Consider the following 22100-nt stretch of genomic DNA (forward strand, 5'->3'; position numbering starts at 1 on the left):
ACACACTTATTACAATGTGCCTTAGATTTTAACTATGTATGTGTTATTGTTGAGTTGTTTCAGGCATGTCCATTTCTTTGTGATCGATTCCATTTGGGATTTTCTTGGCAGAGATATTGGAGTAGTTTATCATTTCTTTCTCCAGCTCATTTTATAGATCAGGAAATTGAGGCAAACAGTATCTGAGGCCAGATTTGAAGTCAGGACTTCCTAGTTCCAGGTCCAGCATTCTATTCACTGCATCACCTCAGATATCAAATTGTAAGGGCCTTGAAGAGTAGGCATTGTGTTGTTTTTTCTCTATATAATCAAAGTGTCACTCATAGTATCTTGTACAGAGCAGGTTACTTAACAAATGCCTGTAGATTTGGGATTAAAGGACATGCTGGAATTTGCAGATGAGGAAATCAAAGCCATCCATAGTCATAAGAAAAATTGCTCTAAATCATTACTAATTAAAGAAATGCAAATTAAAGCATCTCTGAGATACCATCTCACACTTCTCAGACTGACTAATATGACTGGAAAGGACAATGATCAATGTTAGAAGGAATGTGGGAAATCTGGGACACTAATACATTGTTGGTGGAGCTGTGAATTCATCCAATCTTCCTGGAGAGCAATTTGGAATTCCCTTTGATCCAGTGAATGTCCATCAGTTGGGGAATGGCTGAACAATTGTGGAATATGTATGTTGTGGAACACTATTATTCTATTAGAAACCAGGAGGGATTTGCATGAACTGAAGCTGAGTGAGATGAGCAGAACCAGAAGAACAGTGTACATCCTAACAGCAACATAAGCTTGATGACCAGTCTTAATGGACTTGCTCATTCCATCAGTACAACAATCAGGGACAATTTGGGGCTGTCTGCAATGGAGAATACCATCTGTATCCTGAGAAAGAACTGTGGAGTTTAAACAAAGATCAAAGACTATTACCTTCAATTTAAAAAAAAAAGTTGGCTTATGTACCACATAATTTTGCTATCTCTAATATTTTATCTTTTCCTCAAGGATATGCTTTTTTCTCTCAACACATTCAATTTCGATCAATGCATGGCATTGATAATCAAATTGCCTTCTGCTGTGGGGAGGATGGAGGGAAGGGAGGGTGGAGAAAAAAGTGTAAAATTCAAAACCTTACCAAAAATAATGGGTAGAAACTACTATTGGATATATCTAGAAAACAAATAAAATACTTACATAATTAAAAATAAAAGGCATTCTAGGAGACAAGAAAGAAAGATGACTTTAGAGCCAAAGCACCTGGGTTTCAAACCCAACATGGCCTCTATCCTCCTCAGCTCTCTACAGTCTGTCCAGCTTTCACCTCATCACTGCTCTTTCCGTACCAGTGATCTCTTAATGGCCAAATCCAAAGGTCTTTTCTCAATTTTCATTCTCCTTGACCTCTCTACAGCCTTGGACACCATCATACACTTGTTTCTCCTCCGTTCTCTCTTCACTCTAGGTCTTCTCCCTTAATTTTTCTCCTTTCTAATGATTTCTCAGGCTCCCTTTGTGAGGATCTTTATCTAGGCCACACTCACTAACCAGGAATATTTCAAAAGGCTCCTTTCATTTCTCTCTTTACACTATTGCTGTGGTGTCATCCCTATGCTAATTATTTTTAAATTTAATCTCTCTGCTGACTTTTAATCTCCTCTCTCCAACAGTTTAGTGAATATCTCAAAATGGCTGTCCCACGGGCATCTTAAATTCAACATTCCTAAAACTCTACTCATCATATTCCCCTCTGTCCCCAAACCCTGCCATTTTCTGTAACTTCCCATTACTCTTGGGGGCACCACCATTATCCCAGTGACCTGGGTTCAACCTAAGTGTCATCCTCAAGTCCTCAGTTCTATCTCATTCCCATATTCAATCCGCTGCCAAGACCTGTTGATTTACCTTTGTAACATGTCTTTCTCTCCTCTGACACCATTACCCCCTTCGTGTAGGCACTAATCATGACCTCAAGCCTGGACTAATGAAATGGTCTGAGGGTGAGTCTGCCTGCTGCAAGCTACTGGAGCTTATCCTTTATACAACTGGAGAATCCAATCAGTTGATCACATCACCCACCCTATTCAATACACTTTGGTATCTCCCAACTGCCTCCAGTATCAGTTATAAAATTCTGTTTGATTCTTAAAAACTGTTGCTGCCCTCATTCTTTCCTACTTTTCTAGTCTTCTTAAATCTTATCACACATCCGCCCCCCCCATACACTCCTGTATCCAGTAGCACTGACCACCTTACTGATCCTTGAATAAGATGCTTTCTTTCCTAACCTTGAAAGGCAAGCCTTTCTTAATCCCTCTTCATTCTAGGTCACCCCCCCACAATTGATTATTTACTATTTATCCTGTATACTAGCTTGTCTGTACATAGTTATTTGGATGTTGTCTCCTCTGTTAAGACTGAACTTCCACAAGGAAGGGTCTGACTTCTTTCTCTGTAGCACATAGCTTAATAAATATTTGATTTATGAAATAGACACTTAATGTTTATTGATTAGACAACATGTGGGACCCTGAACAAATCACAGCCTCTCTGGGCCTCAGGTTCTTTATCTGTACAATGGTTGGATTGGCTTCCCTGGTCCCCTCCAGATCTACAATGTTATGAATGTACAAACAGTAAGTAAGTGGTAGAGACAGGACTTATCCCCTTGTCTTCTGACGTTAAGGCCTTTGTACCCCCACAGAACCCAGGACAGGGCCTTACACATACCAGGCACTCAAAGAAAAAGAGTGGTTGATTTGATTTTGAATAAAAGTCTAATCGTCCTTTTCTCCCTCCACACACACGAAGCCTGTGCCTGGATATGCAGCTGCACAGCCATCTGTAGGGCCTTTCAGTCAGCATCTCGGCCTAGCCCATGGTCAGTCTCCCCTTCCCCCACCTTGGGGCTGCCAGGCTCTCAGTCTCCAGTCTCCCACACTAAAGCTGCCTTTCAGTATGTCACCCAAGTCAGCCTTCTACCCGCTCTGCAGGCGGTGACCCTTGGCTCCTAGACAACCATCTCCCACACAGACTCAGCTCCCCACAAGGGCCCAGCTGCAATATCAGCTTCAGTGGTCTTCTTGCCTTTAGCCTTGCTTGTGGTCGATCCATCTTCAGGCCAGGCTGATCTTCACAGAGCCTCAAGATAAGGTGAAAAGGGTCTTGCAGGAGTGTGGGGTCACAGGCCTAGGACTGGTCATCTAGTCTAATGCATAGGAAGGTCAAGGGACTTATTTGAATTTAAAAAAAATTAAGATCCTACCATGTACCCAAGCTAAGCACTGGATATAGAAAGAGAAAAAGATAGAGTCTCTGCTCTCAAGAAGTTCACAAGAGTAAACAATATATAAAAGAAAGTTTGGCTTCATGTGAAGCCTTAAGGTGCAATGGTGGGGCAGATGGCAAGGGATAGAAGTTCTTCAAATAATTAAGATGACAGCTGCCTGGAGGTTTCAAGGCATAAAGACAGGGCAGAGAATAAGGTCCAATGGTTCTCCACCTCAGAATCAGAGTTGTTGATAGAGCTAATTTGAACCTTAAGAGTGGGGAGAAAAGAGGCAAGGAAATACACCCAGATGTACAAATGTCCATCACTCTTATAGGCAGGACCATGTGGCTTAGCATTCATTTTATACACATTTGTGTGGTAGTCAGAAAAGCATTAGCCTGGGACTCAGGAGACTCAAATTCTGGTCCTTAGCAGAATGATCTGGGCAAATCACTTCCTCTCCCTTGGCCCCAATTTCCTTATCTGTAAAATGAGAGTGTTAAACAAGACGACTTCTAAGATTCCTGATGATATTCTAGGCTTCTCAATAATAATTCTGGGAAAGAGGACTAGGAAAAAGAGAAGCAACTCTACTTGCCAGAGAAAGAAAATGAAGGACCCCTGGGGATGAAATTACTTTCTCAGGATCACTGTTCTAAAATAAGAACTGAATAAATGAAGTGTTACGTGAGTTCTGAGGAGACAAGGGAAAAACTCCCCTCCCACCAACCTCACTCCAATATTCCCAGCTCCCAGGCTGGGGCTTCTCCCTGGGTCAGATAGTAGCTGAGGGGTCATAGAGGCATTTCCCTTGGAAAGGGGGTGGGCATGGAGTAGGAAGGGAGGTGAAAAATTATAAAGTGGAGAAACGATGCTGTGTAGGATGACATGGGCACAGAAAGTACTTTTCTTGAATTGATTTGACCTTTGAGTGAAAATGTCACCAGGCAAGCACAGTCAGTCTTTTGTTCCCCAGTGTCTAAGTGCTCCCTGCTCTTCTACTGCCTTGAAGCCTGTTCTTCCTATCACAGTCCAGGGGAGGGTCCCAGCACCCCAAGCTGAGCCTGAAGGTCCAGCGAAGAACCAACCACTGCCAGGAGGCCAGTCCCTTTCCTCCCTCCCATGTTGCCATGGTTTCCCCAGTAAAATAGGCAGACACTTGGAGAGAGAAGATGACAGAGGGAATTATGGGGAAGAAGGCTAAGAACAGAAATTAGCATTTCAAAAATGCCTCTCAGGACTCAAAGGACTTAAACTGAATTAAGGGTTCTTAACTTGGGGTCCAAAGTACCCAAAGGGGTCTAAGGATAGATTTCAGGAAACTATGAATTTAGATGGGGGAAAAAAATTGCATCTTTATTTTTCACTAATTGCTAACTGAAATTTAACATTTCCTTAAAATTATCTGAAACATGATTCTGAGAAGGGGTCTACAGGTTTTCCCCAACAGTCAAGAAGGTCCATGATACACAAGAAAGCCAGACTCAATGATTTCCAATAACCCTATCATCTCCAATAGTCTGTGTTCAGTGTTTTAATATTTTGTGATCTAGAGTTGCTTTCAGCTCTAACATTTTATGTTCTAAGAACCTTTCCAGTTCTGACAATGTATCCTGCCACCCCACATCAGTTATGCTGCAAAACAAAAACAAAAACAAAAAAACCCCAAAAAACCAAAAGCAAAAAAAGGCAAGAAAAATTAAAGTGAAAAAAAGTATGCTTCAACCTGCTCTCAGAGTTCATCAGCTCTCTCTCTGGTGGTGGACAGCATTTTTTTCATCATGAGCCCTTTGAAATTGTCTTGGATCAGTGCAACAATCTATTTTCTAACATTCTGTGTTCTAATTCCAACTCTGACATTCTACTTTAGATGGTTCTTTCTAGTTCTGATATTCTAGATTCCAAGGTCCCACCTGGCTCTGATGACAGGGTATTTGTAAAAGTAGTAAGCCCAGGAGGTAGCTAGGTGATGCAGTGGATAGAGCACCAGTCTTTGAGTCAGGAGGATGTGAGTTCAAATCCAGCCTTAGACACTTGATACTTACTAGTTGTAACCTTGGGCAGTCACTTAACCCCAAATATTTGCCTGCTCAGCACCTAATATACAGCAGGTACTAAATAAATTATTTTCCTTCTCTCCTTCCCTATGATATTCTAAGTTCTAGAATCCCTCCCAGCCCTAACATTCTATATGTGGTCCTCATATTCTAAGGTCCCTTTGGGCTGTATCATTCTTTGTTCTCAGATTGTGTCTAGCTCTGATTCCATGCTTACATTATTCTAAGTCCCATTTTTCGAGTCCAGGGAGCCCTTAGTTCTGTCCTGCCAATGGTGGGGATAATCTGATTGTTTCCAACATCCCACTTTCCCCCCAACATATAAGCATCTTCCCACATTTCACCTCATTGGCTGCATTTCTGCTGTGGATGCCACCAAGCATGAGCAGAGAACTGGCTCACCCAGCTCACTTTCCACAAACACTGGGATCAGATGGCCCTCATCCAAAGCCACAACATTTGGATTTCCCATAGGAAAGGGGAGGTAATGCGTGGGGGGAACAGCAAGGTCTGTGTAAACAGATGGTTCTGTGGAAAGAGCTAGGGAGTACAAGTCAAGAGACCCTGGTTCCAGATCCTGCTTGACCATTGTGTAAATGTAGGCAAGTCACTTCTTCTCCGAGGTCCTCATCAATAAAATGGGAGATAAGGATAACCATCTCTTCAATGTAGTGGAAGTCATGAAAATGTTTTGTAAACTGCAAAGTGCTATCTGCTTAGGAGGCACAATTATCATTGAGTGATTTCTAGCTTTTTGCAGAGAAAATACAATGAGGGAGGGGGCCAACCAAACTCTAAGTTCAAGGTCATTGTGTCTTTATTCAGATAATGAAAGATTGATGCATATTTGAGGAAAAATCAGTAACCTGTAGCTTTTCAAAAACTTTCATATACAATAAACAGTGATAGTTCAGGTATAGTGACTGACTTTAACCCTAAAATTTACTACCTCTAGGTCAATATGCCTTGCCACTGGTAGATAGTGATAAAAAAACAAAAACAAAATAGAAAGTCCCCAGATCCACCAAAAGATTTAAAGCAAGGTTTTGGTTTTTTGTTTGTTTTTGAGATAATAAAGAACTGGAAACAAAGATGATTGCCCCTCAATTGAGGATGACTTAAACTGTGGTACATAAGTATAACAGAATGACCTATCACTGTACTTTAAAAAATGAAGAATGAAAAAATACAGAGAAGCAGGTAGAAATTCACATGAACTGATGCAAAGGGAAGTAAGGAGAACCAAGAAAGCAGTATATACAATGCTATATGCAACAATATAAATGGAAAGAACACCACAACTATAATGCTGAAAACTGCAAAGAGCAAACAGAGCCCAAGGAAAAGAGATGAAAATACACACCCACCCCATTTCTTTGTAACCCCTAACACTTAGTACAATGCCTGATACAGAGTAGGTCCTTAAAAATGCTTATTGATTGACTGGTTGACTGTCTTTTTTTTTTTGCAAGACAAGTGGGGTTAAGTGGCTTGCCCAAGGCCACACAGCTAGGTAATTATTAAGTGTCTGAGACCAGATTTGAACCCAGGTACTCCTGACTCCAGGGCTGGTGCTTTATCCACTGTGTCACTTAGCCACCCCAACTGGTTGACTGTCAAGGAAAATGTTCTGTAAAATTTGGGAGAGAAGAACAAAAATGGGAAATAGAGAATAAGAGCCTCAATACAAGTGAAGCGATAATAGACAAGCCCTTGTTGCTCAGTCAAATCCCATTCTTCATGACCATATGGAATTTTCTTGGGAAAGATGTTAGAATGGTTTGCCATTTCCTTCTTCAGATCATTTTACAGATGAGGATACTGAGGCAAATTAGGGTAAAGTGACTTACTTAGGGGCATACAGCTACTAAGTGACTAAGGACAGATTTTAACTCATGAAAATGAATCTTCTGAATTCAGGGCTGGCACTCTAGTCACTGAGTCATCTAGCTGACCTTAGTTGTTCTCAATGAATTACCAGACCCAGAAAAGCCAGATTCAAGGACACAGAAAGAATTCTGACGACTGTGAAAAATCCCAGATAATACAAGAAGATTGGAAATGGGCAAATGTCCCAATTTTTAGGGATGATGATTTTTAGAGTCTTCAAATTGTTCACTGGCAAACTTTGATTCCTGGCAAAAATAAAATTAGAATGTATTTTACATGCATTTGACTGCACCAAGTCCTACTCTGACACCTTACTGTGGACTGGACAGAATCCTGGGCCAGGTCAGCAAAACTCAAGTTTTGGTGGGTCCTACCAAACTGGAAAGGCTTGAGGGCAGAGTTGCCAAGACTGATTGCTGTCTTTCATTCTCAAGGAAAACCAAAATGAGACATCATTATGTTGGAGTGAGGATACACAGTGTGACTATCATGGCTGATTAGACCAAAATAAAATTCTAACAGGCACAGATAGGCCATGTGAATATTTTGGATGGATTCTCTTAATTTGTGCATCTCCCTTTTCTCCTGATCTACTTTAATTCTGATTGACTCAACAGTACACAGGACCCTCTCTGATGAGGGCATGCCACGCTGGGCAGTCCAGTGCCGGTTTCTCCCGTTACACAAGGACAGACATAGTGAATGTCAGTGATACTCATCCCCCACCTCTTTCCAGTTAGACTATCTCTAGTCTTGAGTTCCAGTCTGGACACCACTTTTTAGGAAAGACATACAAACAAACAAAACACATTATAGCATATTCAAGGGAGAATGATCAGTGATCAAGATGGGGAGGGAGTGTAGCTGGAGCTATAAGGGGTGCTGAGTTTGGAAGGGAAAAGGAGATTGTGTCAAAGACAAACCCAACCAGATGTACTCTTTTTGGTCAGAGGATCAACTAAGCGCAGTGGGTAGTCACTGCACAAAGGCAGATTAGGAATTATTGGAAAGAAAAGCTTCCCAATGACCACTGCTGCCCAGATGAAACTGGTTGCGTCAAGTATTGGATTCTCCATCCCTAGAGATTCTTAAATCAAAGCTTTAAAGGCCACCTTTGAGGGATGTTGTAGAAGGAAATTAAGTGAAACCAGAGCCACGTCTCTATTGCTAGATGGTTCTAGGCACATCTTTATTTTCTAGCAACTGAGGTAGTACAGTGGATAAAGAACCAGGCTTAGAGTTAGGGAGATGTGAGTTCAAATCTGACCTCAGACACTTACTACCTGTGTGACCCTGGGCAAATCACCTAACCCCTACTTGGCTCTATTCATTATCTGTAAAATGGGGGCAAAGTGGAGAAGGAAATGGCATCTTTGCCAAGAAAACCCCCATGGATAAAAATGCACGAATTCACATCGAGTTAGACCCGAATGAACTTAAAATAGCAACAAAGGTAAGCATCTTCAATCTCAGATAAAGTCATTTATGGAGTATCTCTAGATGACTCAGTTGACTGAATGCTACTCCAACAGACAGGAAGACTCATCTTCCAGAGTTCAAATCTGATCTAAGACACGGACTAACTGTGAGAACTTGGGCAAGCCACTTAAGTCTTTGAGTTCCTCAGTTTTCTCAACTGTAAAATGAACAGGAGAAGGAAATGGCAAACTACTCTACTATCTTTGCCAAATAATCCCCAAATGGGGTCACAAATAGATAGACATGACTGAAATGAAGTTATCAAATTTAAGAGTTGGGAGCAATTTTTTGTCTGCCTCAATTTTCTCATCATACATACTTCACAAATTTTATTATAAATACCAAATGAAATAATGTGGGTAAAGTACTCCAGAAATCATCTAATACATTTGACACAGGAAGAAACTGAGGCCTTGAAAGGCTCGGTGATTTGTATAAATAAACTGAAAATTCTGGGTTTAAAATCCAGGATCTGTTACTTACTGAGGGACCCTTTGTGGGCTTTGGTTTCCTCCTCCATAAAATGAAAGCCATTTGGTTCAGATGCTCTCTAAGATCTTTTATAGCTCAAAGTTCCAGAATCCTGGTTTAATGAAACTATGCATCATGATTGAAACTACCTCACATTCTACATCATGCTTCCTCTCAAGATATTTTCATTCAGATATATTTTATTTATTTTATTTTTATTATTTATTTCAGAAACAAGGCTAATTCAAAATTATTTACAATCTCATCTCCAGTCCTTTAGGTGGTGATTTAAAAAAAATAAATTTGCATATATTTAACATAGTTATATATGTATAATCCATATTGGATTATTCCCTATCAAAGGGAGGGAGGAAATCCAAAACTTTACAAAAAATGAATATGGAAAATTATCTTTGCGTGTAGTTGGAAAAATAAATTTATATTTAAAAAAAATTCTATTGAGATCTTTTAAGATAAATTTCATATTCCATCCTTCACCCAATTTCTGCCCAAAGAGTCATTCCTTAAAGCAAATAATTTTTTTAAAAGAGGAAGAAGAAAAAAAAGTTCAGCAAAACCTATAAATATATTTTAAAAATCTGACATTATATGCAAAATTCCACACCCTCTGACTTCCTACCTCTGCAAAGTCATGGGGAGAGGGGAGGGGGAAGCAGTGTTTTATCATACAATCTTCTTTGTGGCCATGCTTATTCACTGTAATTTTTCAAAAAAATTTTTTTTCTTTCAAAAAATAAATTTTGTTTTCCATCTTTTTTTTATATCACTAGAATTTCTCCTAGAAATGAGCTCCTCTGTACTCCTCATACTCAAAGAGTCATGCCATATAATAAATGATATGGTTTTATTAATTTTTAACATTCATTTAAAAAAACTGAGTTCCAAATTCTGCCCAATTCTCTCACCCATTGAGAACAAATAATTTTTTAAAAGAAAAAAAGAGGGAAAGAAAAAATCAGCAAAACTAATCAATACATTAAAAAAATTTGAAGATATAATCAGTACACTATCAATATGGGAGACAACATGAAAACAACTTATAATAATTCACATTCATAAAATGCTTTAAGGTTTGTAAGGTGAATATTATTTCACTTGATCCTCACATTTCTGTAAAGGATATGAATACTGAGGCAAGCAAAAAGTAAGCAATTTTTCCAAAGTGACACCAGTTAGTCACTAGTCTGAGGCCAGATTTGAATCCAGGTGTTTCTAACTTGAAGTCCAGTGCTCTGCATTATCCACCTGCCTCTAACCTGATACATACAAGAAAATACAGAGAAAATGACAAAATGGTCTGAGTGGGGAAAGTAGTAGCAGCTGATGGTACTAGGAAAGGTCTCTTGTAGAACCTGAGATTTGAGATGAGTCTTAAAGTAAACCCAGGAATATAAAAAGTGGAGATGGGGGTGAAGATATTCCCAGAATGGGGAAAAGTTAAGGCAAAGGCACAAGGATGGGTAATGAAACATGGCGTATAAGGAATAGGGAGAAGGCTGGGGTATCTGGGTCCTAGACTATGAGGAGGGAAGATGGGGAGGGGGAAGATGAGCTACAAAGTACCTTTAAAACCAAACGAGACTATTAACTGATCCTGGAGGTAACAAGAAACCACTGGAATTTAATGAATAAGGGGAAGTCCATGTGCTCAGACTTGCTACTTTAGCCATAGAATAGAATCAAAGTTCCACCTTCTGACTCTCACGCTTTGCCATCCAGAACAGTAGTCCTGATTGGATAATTTGGTAGACTGCTTCTTTTCTGAAGAAGTCTTATAGACTTCTCTTCTAGGCTGGGCCCTCTCCTCACCTGATCAGTCCCTACTAGACTAGCAGTTCCCTGAGAGCAGGATTGTGTTTCCCTATAGTGAGTGTAACTCATTCTGGTAGATCACGGCCTTTGTATTGAAGGGTCATGAAGTCCTCTTGGGTGACTGACCTGGTGCTATACATGGTTTGGTTCTCAGGGACAATGAAGTGCTTGGGAGGTCTTGTTAAGCCGCAGGTTCCCCCTACCACTAGGGCAACAATATCCTGGTGAGCAACCTGGCTTGTTGTATCTTGGATCATCATTTCTTAGAATGGGGATTAATGGCAGAGTTCATAGAATTATGAAAAAAATTATGGAAGGATCATCGAAGGAGCCTTCGAGATTTGCTAGGCCAGGATGTCAAACTCAAAAAGAAATGGATCCTAGCATACTGACTCAGAAAATCACAAATGAACATTATCTATGTTGTATTTTTATTTATTTTTTAACATTTCTCAATTATATTTGGATCTAGTTCATCTGAGACTCCTGAGTTTTCCAAGGCTAGAATACCCTGTGTTTGATATCTGTGATGGACTAAGTCCTTCATTTTTCAGATAAGGAAACTGAAGTCCAGAGAGCTTACCTATTTCACCTAAGTTACAAAGAGAGTGAAGTATTCCCTGACTCCCAAATCCAGAGCTCTTTCACCTGTGAAAGATACTATTCATGAATAATTCCTCAATGCTTTCTGCCTGGGGCTGTTTCCATTCTGTTTCTAGTGCAGCTCACCAGAAACTGCTGTCTAGGGAGAGGGAGAGGGAGAGGGAGAGGGAGAGGGAGGGGGAGAGAGAGAGAGAGAGAGAGAGAGAGAGAGAATGTGTATATATATATATATATATATGAAACTACAAAGCTAGTGAACTGGGGTGGAGAAGTACCAGTATGGGTTGGAAGTAGTATAGAATTTTTTTAGAGGTATGACTTCTGAAAATCCTTCCAACTTTGAAATGCAGTGATTTTTCACATATTTGTGAAAAATAATCATAAAATCAAATTATTTCCCAGAACCTCTCAATTGAAAGGACCATCTAATATAAACTGTGCCTAGTCAGGAATGCCCAGTAAGGCATGCTTGATTAGTGGTCATCCAATCTCTGTATGAAGTCAAGGGAGGATAAATTATGCCTCAAGAAAGCCCATTCCACTTTGAAACACATCTACTATGCCCTTCTGGCTATCCTCTCCAGAGGCTCCCCAGCTGGTCAATGCTATTCCTAACATATGGTGCCCAGACTGCAACAAAATCCCAGTTATGATATGACCAAGGCAAAATACAGAGGGATAACTACTTTCTTGAAAGTTCTACCAATATCGAATTAATTTTTCTGCTCATATAGAGCTCATATAGAGTTTACAATCCATGAAGATCTTTTTCTAGACTTATCCTCTATCCATGCCTCCTCCATGTTATTATTTGGGAAGTGATCTTTTTTAAACACAACTTAAGATACTGTGATTATCTCTATTCAATTTCATCTTATTCTTTTCTGCTCAATGTTAGCTTGACACAAAATCCTTTTTCATTCTGACCTTGCCATCCAATCTATTAGCTAGATTTGTGCCATCTGCAATTTGATATTCATGCTCTTAGTCTTTATTCAAGATAGTGATAACATCTAAAACAATTTCAGTACAAGGACAGATTTCTGGGGCCTTCCAAGATGGCAGTGAAATATGAATGTTTACTCTTTGAATTTGGGCATTCATCTATAACTGAATCCTGCAAATTGTACTGTTGTCCGGCCAAGAATAATATACAATACTTCAAAAAAAAATGCTTTGTTGAAATCTAAACTATGTCCACTGTTCCCTCATGATGTGCCAGTTTAGTAACCCAGTCAAAAGAGAGAATAAAATTAACCTGGCATGACATGTGTGTGTTTAATTTGAGAAGGACTTGACCAGTTGATACCATAATGGACTTTTGGGAAGACAGAGGTGCACAGGATGGGCTGGCATAGATGGTTTGTGATCTGGGTCATTGACAGAAATTCCTGAATCAATAAAATTGAAGACCTATTTGAATATCAGGAAATACCTTCTGTCTTTACAGCACAGTTATTTTAAACATCCCCTCCAGGTGGAATGATTCCTTGGGACTAAGAAATACAGTTGAGCAAAAATATCCAAGTCAGAAAATATTTTGGACTTTATACACCCTCAAGGAGCTCACAATCTAAGGGGGAAGACAACACATAAAAAGAATTTTGAGAGGGGGGAACTGAGAAGAAGGACCAAACAAGGTTACATGGGACATGATGAAGTCCTGCAGTCAAATTATCAGAACTGATTTCAGAATGATCAGTTGTTGGAGATCATGAAAGATGGGCGTCAACAAGGTGTGAAATGAGGTGAATCCCTGGTTTCTCCTCCTCAAAGAGAAGGTTTGGAGGGGGTTCCCAGAAGGAGGGGCCCCAGGCACAGGAGGAGTTGGGAGCTGTGAGATTCAAAGTTAATTCATTTTTAGAATGATGAGCTTCTGGGACATAGCCTGCCTTGAGGGAGGAAGGAAATTTCATGATCTCTTGAACCTCTTGGTTTTTCCTTCATTCAAATTTCACTTTCTTTTTGGTGACTTTTTTTTTTAGTTTTTTTGCAAGGCAAATGGGGTTAAGTGGCTTGCCCAAGGCCACACAGCTAGCTAATTAAGTGTTTGAGACCGGATTTGAACCCTGGTACTCCTGACTCCAGGGCCGGTGCTTTATCCACTGCACCACTTTACCACCCCTTTGGTGACATTTTCATATACATTTTTATAGTCATTGTGAATATTGTTTTGTTGATTCTACTTATTTCACTCTGTATCACTTCATAAAAAAATCTTCCCATTTTTCTCTGAATTCCTCATATCCTAGAAATTGTACTTGATAAAGCCAGGCTAGGTCTCTGGAATCAATACCTACTTTTCTAAGATAATTATTTGTGGTTCAGTCATTTCAGTCTTGTCCAAATCTTTGTGACTTTATTTGGGGTTTTCTTGGCAAAGATACTGGAGTGGTCTGCCATTTCCTTCTCCAGCTCATCTTATAGATGAGAAAACTAAGGCAAACAGGGCTAATTGCCTTGCCCAGGGTCACATAGCTACTAAAAACTTAAGGCCAGATTTGAATTTCCCAAAGTGAGTTTGATTCTAGGCCTAGCATTCAATCCACCTAACTGCCTCCTACCCCATCCCAAGATATTCATTAACCATGTCTTTAATAATAATTTCTAGAATTTTGCCAGGAATTGTAGTCAAGCTCACCAGTCTGTAGTCTGCATGTTCTATTTTTATTCTTTTCTTAAAATTTGACACAATATTTACTCTTCAACAGTTCTTGGGAACCTGTCCCATTCTCCATGGTCTTTCAAATACCAGGGATGATCACCTGTGCCAGTACTTTCAGTAGATCTCTTCTTGAATTTTGCTGTTTTAACATTCTATGTTTTGAGGTCTCTTGTAACTTTAACATTTAGTTCCCTAAGGACTCTTCCATTTCTGACATTCAGTAACTTATGTTAGTTTCATTATTGGAAAGAATTTATTTTCCCCCTGCACTACTGATGATATTCAGACTTACATTCCTAATGTACTGATTTTGTCAACTTCTCCTTAAAGACTTCTTTAGCTGGAAAAACAGTGGGTGGAAGAGGCAGGAGACTGGAGATTGGGAAAAGAGGGAAGGCAGTGAGCAAGGAAAAAATAATAAAAATCCATCTGCCAGTTGAATATTAGACAACCAGGAGCCTATTTTTGCAGCTCTTAAAAAAAAAGACGCTGCAAATGTCTTCCAATTCCATCCTAATGTAGGGAGGTTTGTCATTCCATGTGGAGTTAGAAACCTCTACTGGCATCACAGAGTATCAAAGATAACTGGGACCTTAGAGATTATAATGTAGCTCAGTAGATAGAGGACTAGGGTAGGAGTCAGATAGAACTGAATTCAAATCCAGTCAGACATTTATGAATATGTGTGACAGCGGGCATATCATTTAATCTCCTTCAGCCCCAGTTTCCTCATCTGTAAAATAGGGAATGCTATCTACCTCCCAGGATTGTTATGAGGATAAAATGCTTTGCAATCTTAACAATGCTCAGGTGTATCCAACTTTGAGATTTTCCAGGTAGAGATACTAGAGTGCTTTTCCAGCTCATTTTGCAGATGAGTAAACTGAAACAAACAGGATTAAATGACTTGTCCAGGGTCACATAGTCTGGATTTGAATTTAAGTTTTCCTCACTCTGGGTCCAGTAATCTAATAGTAATTATTAGTATACAGTGGAAATTGAGATCCACAGTAGAGGAATAGTCCAACTAGCTAGTCACACTAGTTAACTTGAACTCCTATCCCAGTGCTAGGATGTAGTAGTTATGGGTCCCTGGTCAACTTCTGGGAGCCTTAGTTTCCCCCTCTGTAAAATGAAGGGGTTAGACTGAGTTAAATGACTTCAGAGATTCGTCCCAACTCTATGACCCTATGATTTAATTTTAAAACATTTGTAATAATAACTTGCATTATAATTGTACTCTATGATTTATAAAACACTTTCCATGTGATCAAATTATGTGAGAGGATAGCATTCATAATCTTATCCTCATTTTACAGATGAAGTTAAGTGACTTGACCAAGGTCATACGAGTAACATGTGTCAGATCCTCTAATTTCAAGACTGACATTCCATTCCCATGGCACATACCACATTATATTTCACCATGCCTAAGATGATTCCCAAAGAAGGATAATCTTCATGGAGAAACAAATCAAAGAAGGTAGGGCAACATCTGCATATCCTTGGTGTTTCTTATTCCATCTTCACACCTTTGGCCTCCTATCAACCCTGCACACAGATGGAGCTGTTTTTCCAATCCTGACTGGAAAATGTGGGCATATCACCACTCCCATTGTCTTCAGGATGACAGGTCAGTTTGGAATTGTCAGCTCCTGATACTTACATAGGACTATTCTGAATGAAGCCTAGTGGTTGCAGGGGCCAGAATACAGGGGTTTGCACATGATGACAAACTTGAATTGTTTGGAGAATGATTATGAAGGCTGCTATGACTGTTAGCTGGGATAGACGCCCAAAAGGAGTGGAGAGTTCTCAAGAATAAAATTGCAGATGGGGGCGGCTAGGTGGCATAGTGGATAAAGCACCGGCTTTGGAGTCAGGAGTACCTGGGTTCAAATCCAGTCTCAGACACTTAATAATTACCTAGCTGTGTGGCCTTGGGCAAGCCACTTAACCCCATTTATTTGCCTTACAAAAAAAAAACCCTAAAAAAAAAGGATAAAATTGCATAGGTATGAACAGATGAGGAAATGGATGCCTCAAGAGTTTAAGTGAATATTCTAAAGAAGGGGGGGAGGACAAGTAATCAAAGAGATGAATGTGGCTCCACAGGGAACTCATAGGCCCTTTTAGGTTTTTGAAAAGGCTAATAATTACTGGAGGGAGATACAGAGTGGCACAATTGCACAAGAATAACAGCAGAAGCATGAAATCTCTGAATGTGTAGTCGTTGGACAGGAATGCTAAGGAGATAAATAATTCTATTGGATATAGCCAGCAGAAGAGTAAAGTAATGGGGTGAATCCTGGGGAGCAGGGAGCAGTGGGGAGCTAGAGTGGATGACTTTCTAGCAGCTGAGCAGTGAAAGTGAGAGGGAAAGAGGGAGATACCAGGGAGAAAGGAGGATTTTAATTTTTGTTGTTTTTTTCAAGGATGGAGGAGGTCTATAGAAGGCAGGAAAGGAACCCATAGAAAGGGAAAGATAGAAGAAGGGAGGGAAGATGACATGGGAAAGCTCCTGGGGAACTTTGAAAGGGATGGGATCAATGATGCAAGTAGTTGGGAGTGTTGATCTTGGTAAGAGAAGGAGCATCTGACTGAAGACCAGAAAAATGGAAAAGAGGTTGCTTGAAAGATAGGAGGAGGGGAGAGAAGGAAGTTCATAATAGATACCCTTGATTTCTCAGTAGAGAAAAATATGGAACTCTTCATGAATCTTGCACTTCAGTGTATGTGTTGTCTCTATATTAGTATTGCTTTAGTATATATGAACTGAGTCCAGAGAATTCTACAGGTTGCAGGATGAAGAGATCTCATTAAGAGATCTCAAACTGCATTAGAGAGTATTTTATTTGATCCTTACAACATCTCTAGAAGACAGATGATATAATTAGACCCATTTTGTAGATGAAGAAACTGAGTGAGGCTACATGCCTTACCCAGGGTCATAAGGCTTGTAAGTATTTGAGGCAGGATTTGAACACAGGTCTTCCAAGACTGCTCACTATGCCACTTTAGGTCCTCTAAAATTTAAGTACTAACACTGTACCTGCCAGATTCTACACTAAACACAAAAAACCAAAAAAAGGGAGAAAGAGACTCAGCTCCCCAGAGATGCAAGTTGGGGGCCAGTGTTCCCTGAAATAGTTAAACACTAAAAACCTTCCTGAAAAGAAATCAGAAAGTATTATGCTACTTTTAGTGATTTATTTTAAACAAAATTTTTTTTTGAGGCAATCAGGGTTAAACCACTTGCCCAGAGTCACATAGCTATGAAGTATCTGAGGCTGGATTTGAGCTCCAGTCCTCCAGGCTCCAGGACCAGTACTGTATCCACTGTATCACCCAGATGTGTTACTTTTAAATGACATATCACTTTTCCATAAATCTTTGCTCACAAGAAACTTGTATTAAAATACAGATACTAATAAAGAGAGGTAACATTTCTGGCATTCTAGTAAAAACTGAGAAGGGAGTTTTTGTCTGGATAGACACACAAGGATCCTAAAGCAGAACCAAAGACCAATCGATTCTCACACCCATTTCAATAAATCCCTGGTTATTTCCAGAGCCAACGTAAAATGGGGATGAGGGGTTTCTAGTCTTGTCTTTCTGTGTGACCTTGGGCATATTTATTAACTTCTCTCAGTGAGCTAGGTGACTCTCTAAGAGATAAGGTTTCCTTATCAGAAATTCCCTACATCAATGAAATCACAGGACCTGTACCTAGCAGGACAATAGGGGTGAGAGGGTAGGAGAGAGGGATGCAGAGCGGATGGCAAGGTGCCTAGAGAGGTTGAAGTTTCCTGTTGAGCAGCTAGATGGGATACAAAACATGGTATGGGGTTGGTGAGGGATGGTGGGTTAGGTGAGTTTTCTCTATCCCAATATATTCCTAATAGTTGGTGTTTATATGGAACCTGAAGGCTTGCTAAATAATTTCTGCAAATTATCTCATTTGAGCCTGATGGCAACCCTATGAAGGAAATACTACAAGTGTTATCCCTCTACAACCACCTTTTAAAAAAAAACCTGATAGGGAACCTGAGGCTCTAAGAGGTTAAGAGACTTACCCAAGGTCAAAAATTAATGTTAGAAGTAGAATTAGACTGCAAGTCTCTTAACTCCAGAGCTCCTGTTTCTCAGGACTGAGCCTCTAATTCCTTAGGTATAGCCTGCTTTTCAAAAGCTTACTAGGAAGGAATTAAATATGTTATACAAATGAATTTTTTTTAATACTCCCTAAGCATAGGCCCTCACCAAATGAAAGATAATACTATTTTCACTGTAAAGGTCTCACAAAAGATGATAAATGATCCCTATTAACAGCTATTAATAGCCCTAACAAGACAATTAAATAAACAAACCTTGAAAGATATCTCCTGAGATAATCCCCTGGAAAGGAACAGACTGAAAGCAATGTATATCTTGAGAAACAAGGTAAATCACTGCAGAAAACCAGGTTAACAGCCAGTCTCTCCCTATCTGTCTCTCTGTGTCTTACCAAGGACAAAGGCTTATGGAAAAGTGATTTGTCATTTATACTTTCTGATCTCTTCTCAGTAAGGTTTTTAGTGTTTAAACTATTTCAAGGAACACCTTGGCCCCCAAATTCCATCTCTGGGTAGTCCAAACCTCTAGCAGTTAGGTGGCCCAGTATGTGACTTGGAATCAGGAAGCCCATGAGTTCAAATCTAGTCTCAGACCCTTACTAGTTATATGACCCCCAACAAGTTTACCTCAGTTTCCTTACTAACATAGGACTAGTATAAGCATCTATGTTTCTGGGTGTTGAGTTATCATCTGTAAAGTGGTAGTTCCCTAGTAGTACCTACCTAACTGTTAAGTTTTGAATATAAGCCCCATAACATACATGTCTGTCATCTCAAAACCAGTCTATCTAATCTGGAAATACTTATTCTCAGAGGGCTGATTATTAGGTAAATTTTTTTTGCTATGGTGTCTCATGAAACAATCTTTAGAATCATCATCATTATCATCAACATCATCTCTCAATGCTATATTAGTGCTGGCTATTGCCATCATTATCCTCATCATCACCATTAGGAAGACTCATCATCATCATGATAGATATCATTTATAGAACATTTTAATGTATGCATTTAATGCACTTTAATTCTGACAACAAATATGGAAGGTAGGTACTCTTATTATTCCATTTTATAGATGAGGAAACTGAGTTTGAGATCAGTTAAGTGACTTTCTCTGGGTCCAACTGAGACAGGATTTGAACAAGTCTATTATTACTCTACACAGTACTTAGTGAGGCTGGTCTTCAGAGGACACATACACTTTGGTTGCACCAGGACTCTTATTTTCTTCAAGAATCCCATCTCTATTACCTTTCAATGTCGATAATTCATCTGTATTTAATAAAGCTTTTTCCTTACAATGATCCAGTGAGATTGGTAGCACTGGTATCCCCATTTGCAGGCAGGGAAACTAAAAAGTGCCTGTGATTTGTATTGGTGTCAGAACTCAAATCCATGACAACTGACTGTAGTTCCTTTAAGGTTTACAAAGAACCTTATTAAAAAACAACTGTGAGATAAATAGCATGAATATAATTATATTTATATATTTATTTCATAGAAGAGGATGCTGAAGTCTAGAGATGTCTTCATAGTTGAGAAATGTCAGAACCTTGACTCGAAGGAAAGCCTTTTTGGCTCCAAGTCCAGGGCTCCCTTTACTACATCATATTTTGAAAGGCGAAAATCAAGTTCAGCTCTCAAGGAGCTTATAGACTAATGGAAGAGACAAGAAATCTGTGTAACACTAAAGGTCTGTTGTCCTGAACTTGTAGTAAAAGATGTGTGACTAGAAAGATGGCGGGAGGGCTGATCATGGAGTTAAGAGCTAGGGATAACAGACTGATGGACAGGAGCCTAATGATCCTCCATGGGACTCCGTTGCATGTCCAGAGATGCAGAGGAGGTCCTCAAGATGTTTAGTGCCCCACTCCTTGCCATGGATGTGTGACATGGAAAACAGTATTCATCTAAGAAGGTGGAGATGGGTTATCTATACCATGGGAAAGAGTGGTCATCTATTTGCAATCACAGAGCCATTAAAATATAAAGCCTCAAAGTAAAAAGCAATAAGTATAGGTTTTACTATATCTTGAGGCAAACATTTTTCCTTTTTAGAATCACTCTTCAATTCAATATAAGGAGTCTATACAAAAATATGATTCTATTTATAGAAATTTAACTTTAGAGACAATCCCCTCCACAACTCCCCAGTACATCCATCCCCACTCTTTAAATCACAGGATTTGAGTTGGAAAGGGCCTTGCTGACTATTGTTTAGACTAACTCATCCACTAAGCGAACAGTCCCTATAATATACCCAACAAGTGATCAGGGAACAAGCCAGAAGACATTATGTTTCTCCCAAGAAACATAGAAATTATAGACTCCTTGGGCTGGTAGGAAATTTCCCAGGAATCATTAAGTCAGTATCCCAACATTTTGAATAGACCAAGATCTAAATTATCCCAGACTAAGCTGAAAAAAAAAATACCAGTTTTGTTTGGTCACTTGTTGAGTTGTTTTTATTTTGTTTTGTTTTGTTTGGGGGGAATGGAAGGCAGAAATGAACACATTGTTCACTACCTTTTCCCTCACAAACTACCAGTCATTAAAATCTTAGACATAAGAGTCACAAATAACTTCAAATTGAGAATTCAGAGAAGATAACAAACACTTATTGACTGAAGATGAGAAAACAAGTAGAAGCCATTTTATTGTCAAGTAGTGAGGCTCTGGGAAAATGGGGGTGACGGGGGGGAACCTAGTATTACTGGGTGACTTCTCTTATCTCCTTAGTTGTGTATGTTTTAAGGGAATCCTTGTGTACAGTCCTGCTGCTTACTCCCTGAGGTCTTGGGTATACAGCCAAAAGATCCTTTGGGCGATTGTGACTGTGTCACTGATAAGAAACAGTACCATCCTTAAAAATGTTTTCTAAGCCCTTCCTTATCTTCTTTGCTATGCCTTCTTCAGAGGTTATAGGAACTCCTACCTATTTACAAAATGAAACTAATCTTTGGCACTTCCAGCCAAAGATATGGTGATATGAAGACCCAGTCTCCTCCCTCCTCCCCATTAAAAAAAAAAATCAAAGCATTCCTCAGTTTATGGATTGGTGAGAGGAAATCTGACTTATTAGTGCTATGGTTTTAATTACTATTGTTTTTCTTTAAAATTATTCTTTTTCTATAAATTATTGCCCAAACAAATTTTTGTTGGCTCATTATGGAATAGAGTTACTGAAGATTATGCCAAAAGTCCCTAGTAGGTCTTACCTAGTTGGTGGGTTTTGAATACAAGCCCCATGACAAACGTGCCAGTCATCTCAAGACTGGTCTATCTAAATCTGGAAATACTTATTCTCAGAGGGCTGATTATTAGGTAATAATTTTTTTTGCTATGATTCTTCAAGAAACAATCTTTAGAATCATCATCATCAGCATCATCATCATCATTATAATCATGTCTTGAAATATAGATCCCCAGAAGAAGAAAGTTAAGTACATGTTACCGCCCATCAACCTGCCTGCTCCTAGAGTTATCCCAGAGTAACTTTCATTGAGCCTTCAGATGATGAGCAGTAAACAAGCCACTAAATGTTCCTATCTCATTAAAAAAGTAATCACATATCTACCATTATATGTTTATCAAACATTAAATTTAGATGAATCGTGCTAGAATAGTGACTTGTTCCAGGACCCCTTCTATTAGACATGAGTTTCCTTCCCACTTCTTCCTCCCACTCCTGACGGTTTTTGCCCCTG

General features: G+C 39.4%; 1 protein-coding gene across 2 annotated transcripts in view; it reads right to left on the minus strand.

Moving 5' to 3' along the window:
- GAB2 (GRB2 associated binding protein 2) overlaps window positions 1-22100 on the minus strand; it is a 241185-nt gene that overhangs the window by 77524 nt on the left and 141561 nt on the right. The window contains exon 1 of one of the 2 annotated variants that reach the window (XM_074216989.1): window positions 1915-22100. The exons of the other annotated variant lie outside the window; for it this stretch is intronic. Within the exon in view, the coding sequence (XP_074073090.1) occupies window positions 1915-1975 (61 nt within the window). The 5' untranslated portion in view covers window positions 1976-22100. The remainder of the gene's footprint in view (window positions 1-1914) is intronic. 2 annotated transcript variants of the gene reach the window in all.

Source organism: Macrotis lagotis, chromosome 1 (genome assembly GCF_037893015.1).
Source record: "Macrotis lagotis isolate mMagLag1 chromosome 1, bilby.v1.9.chrom.fasta, whole genome shotgun sequence".
Lineage (NCBI taxonomy): Eukaryota > Metazoa > Chordata > Mammalia > Peramelemorphia > Peramelidae > Macrotis > Macrotis lagotis.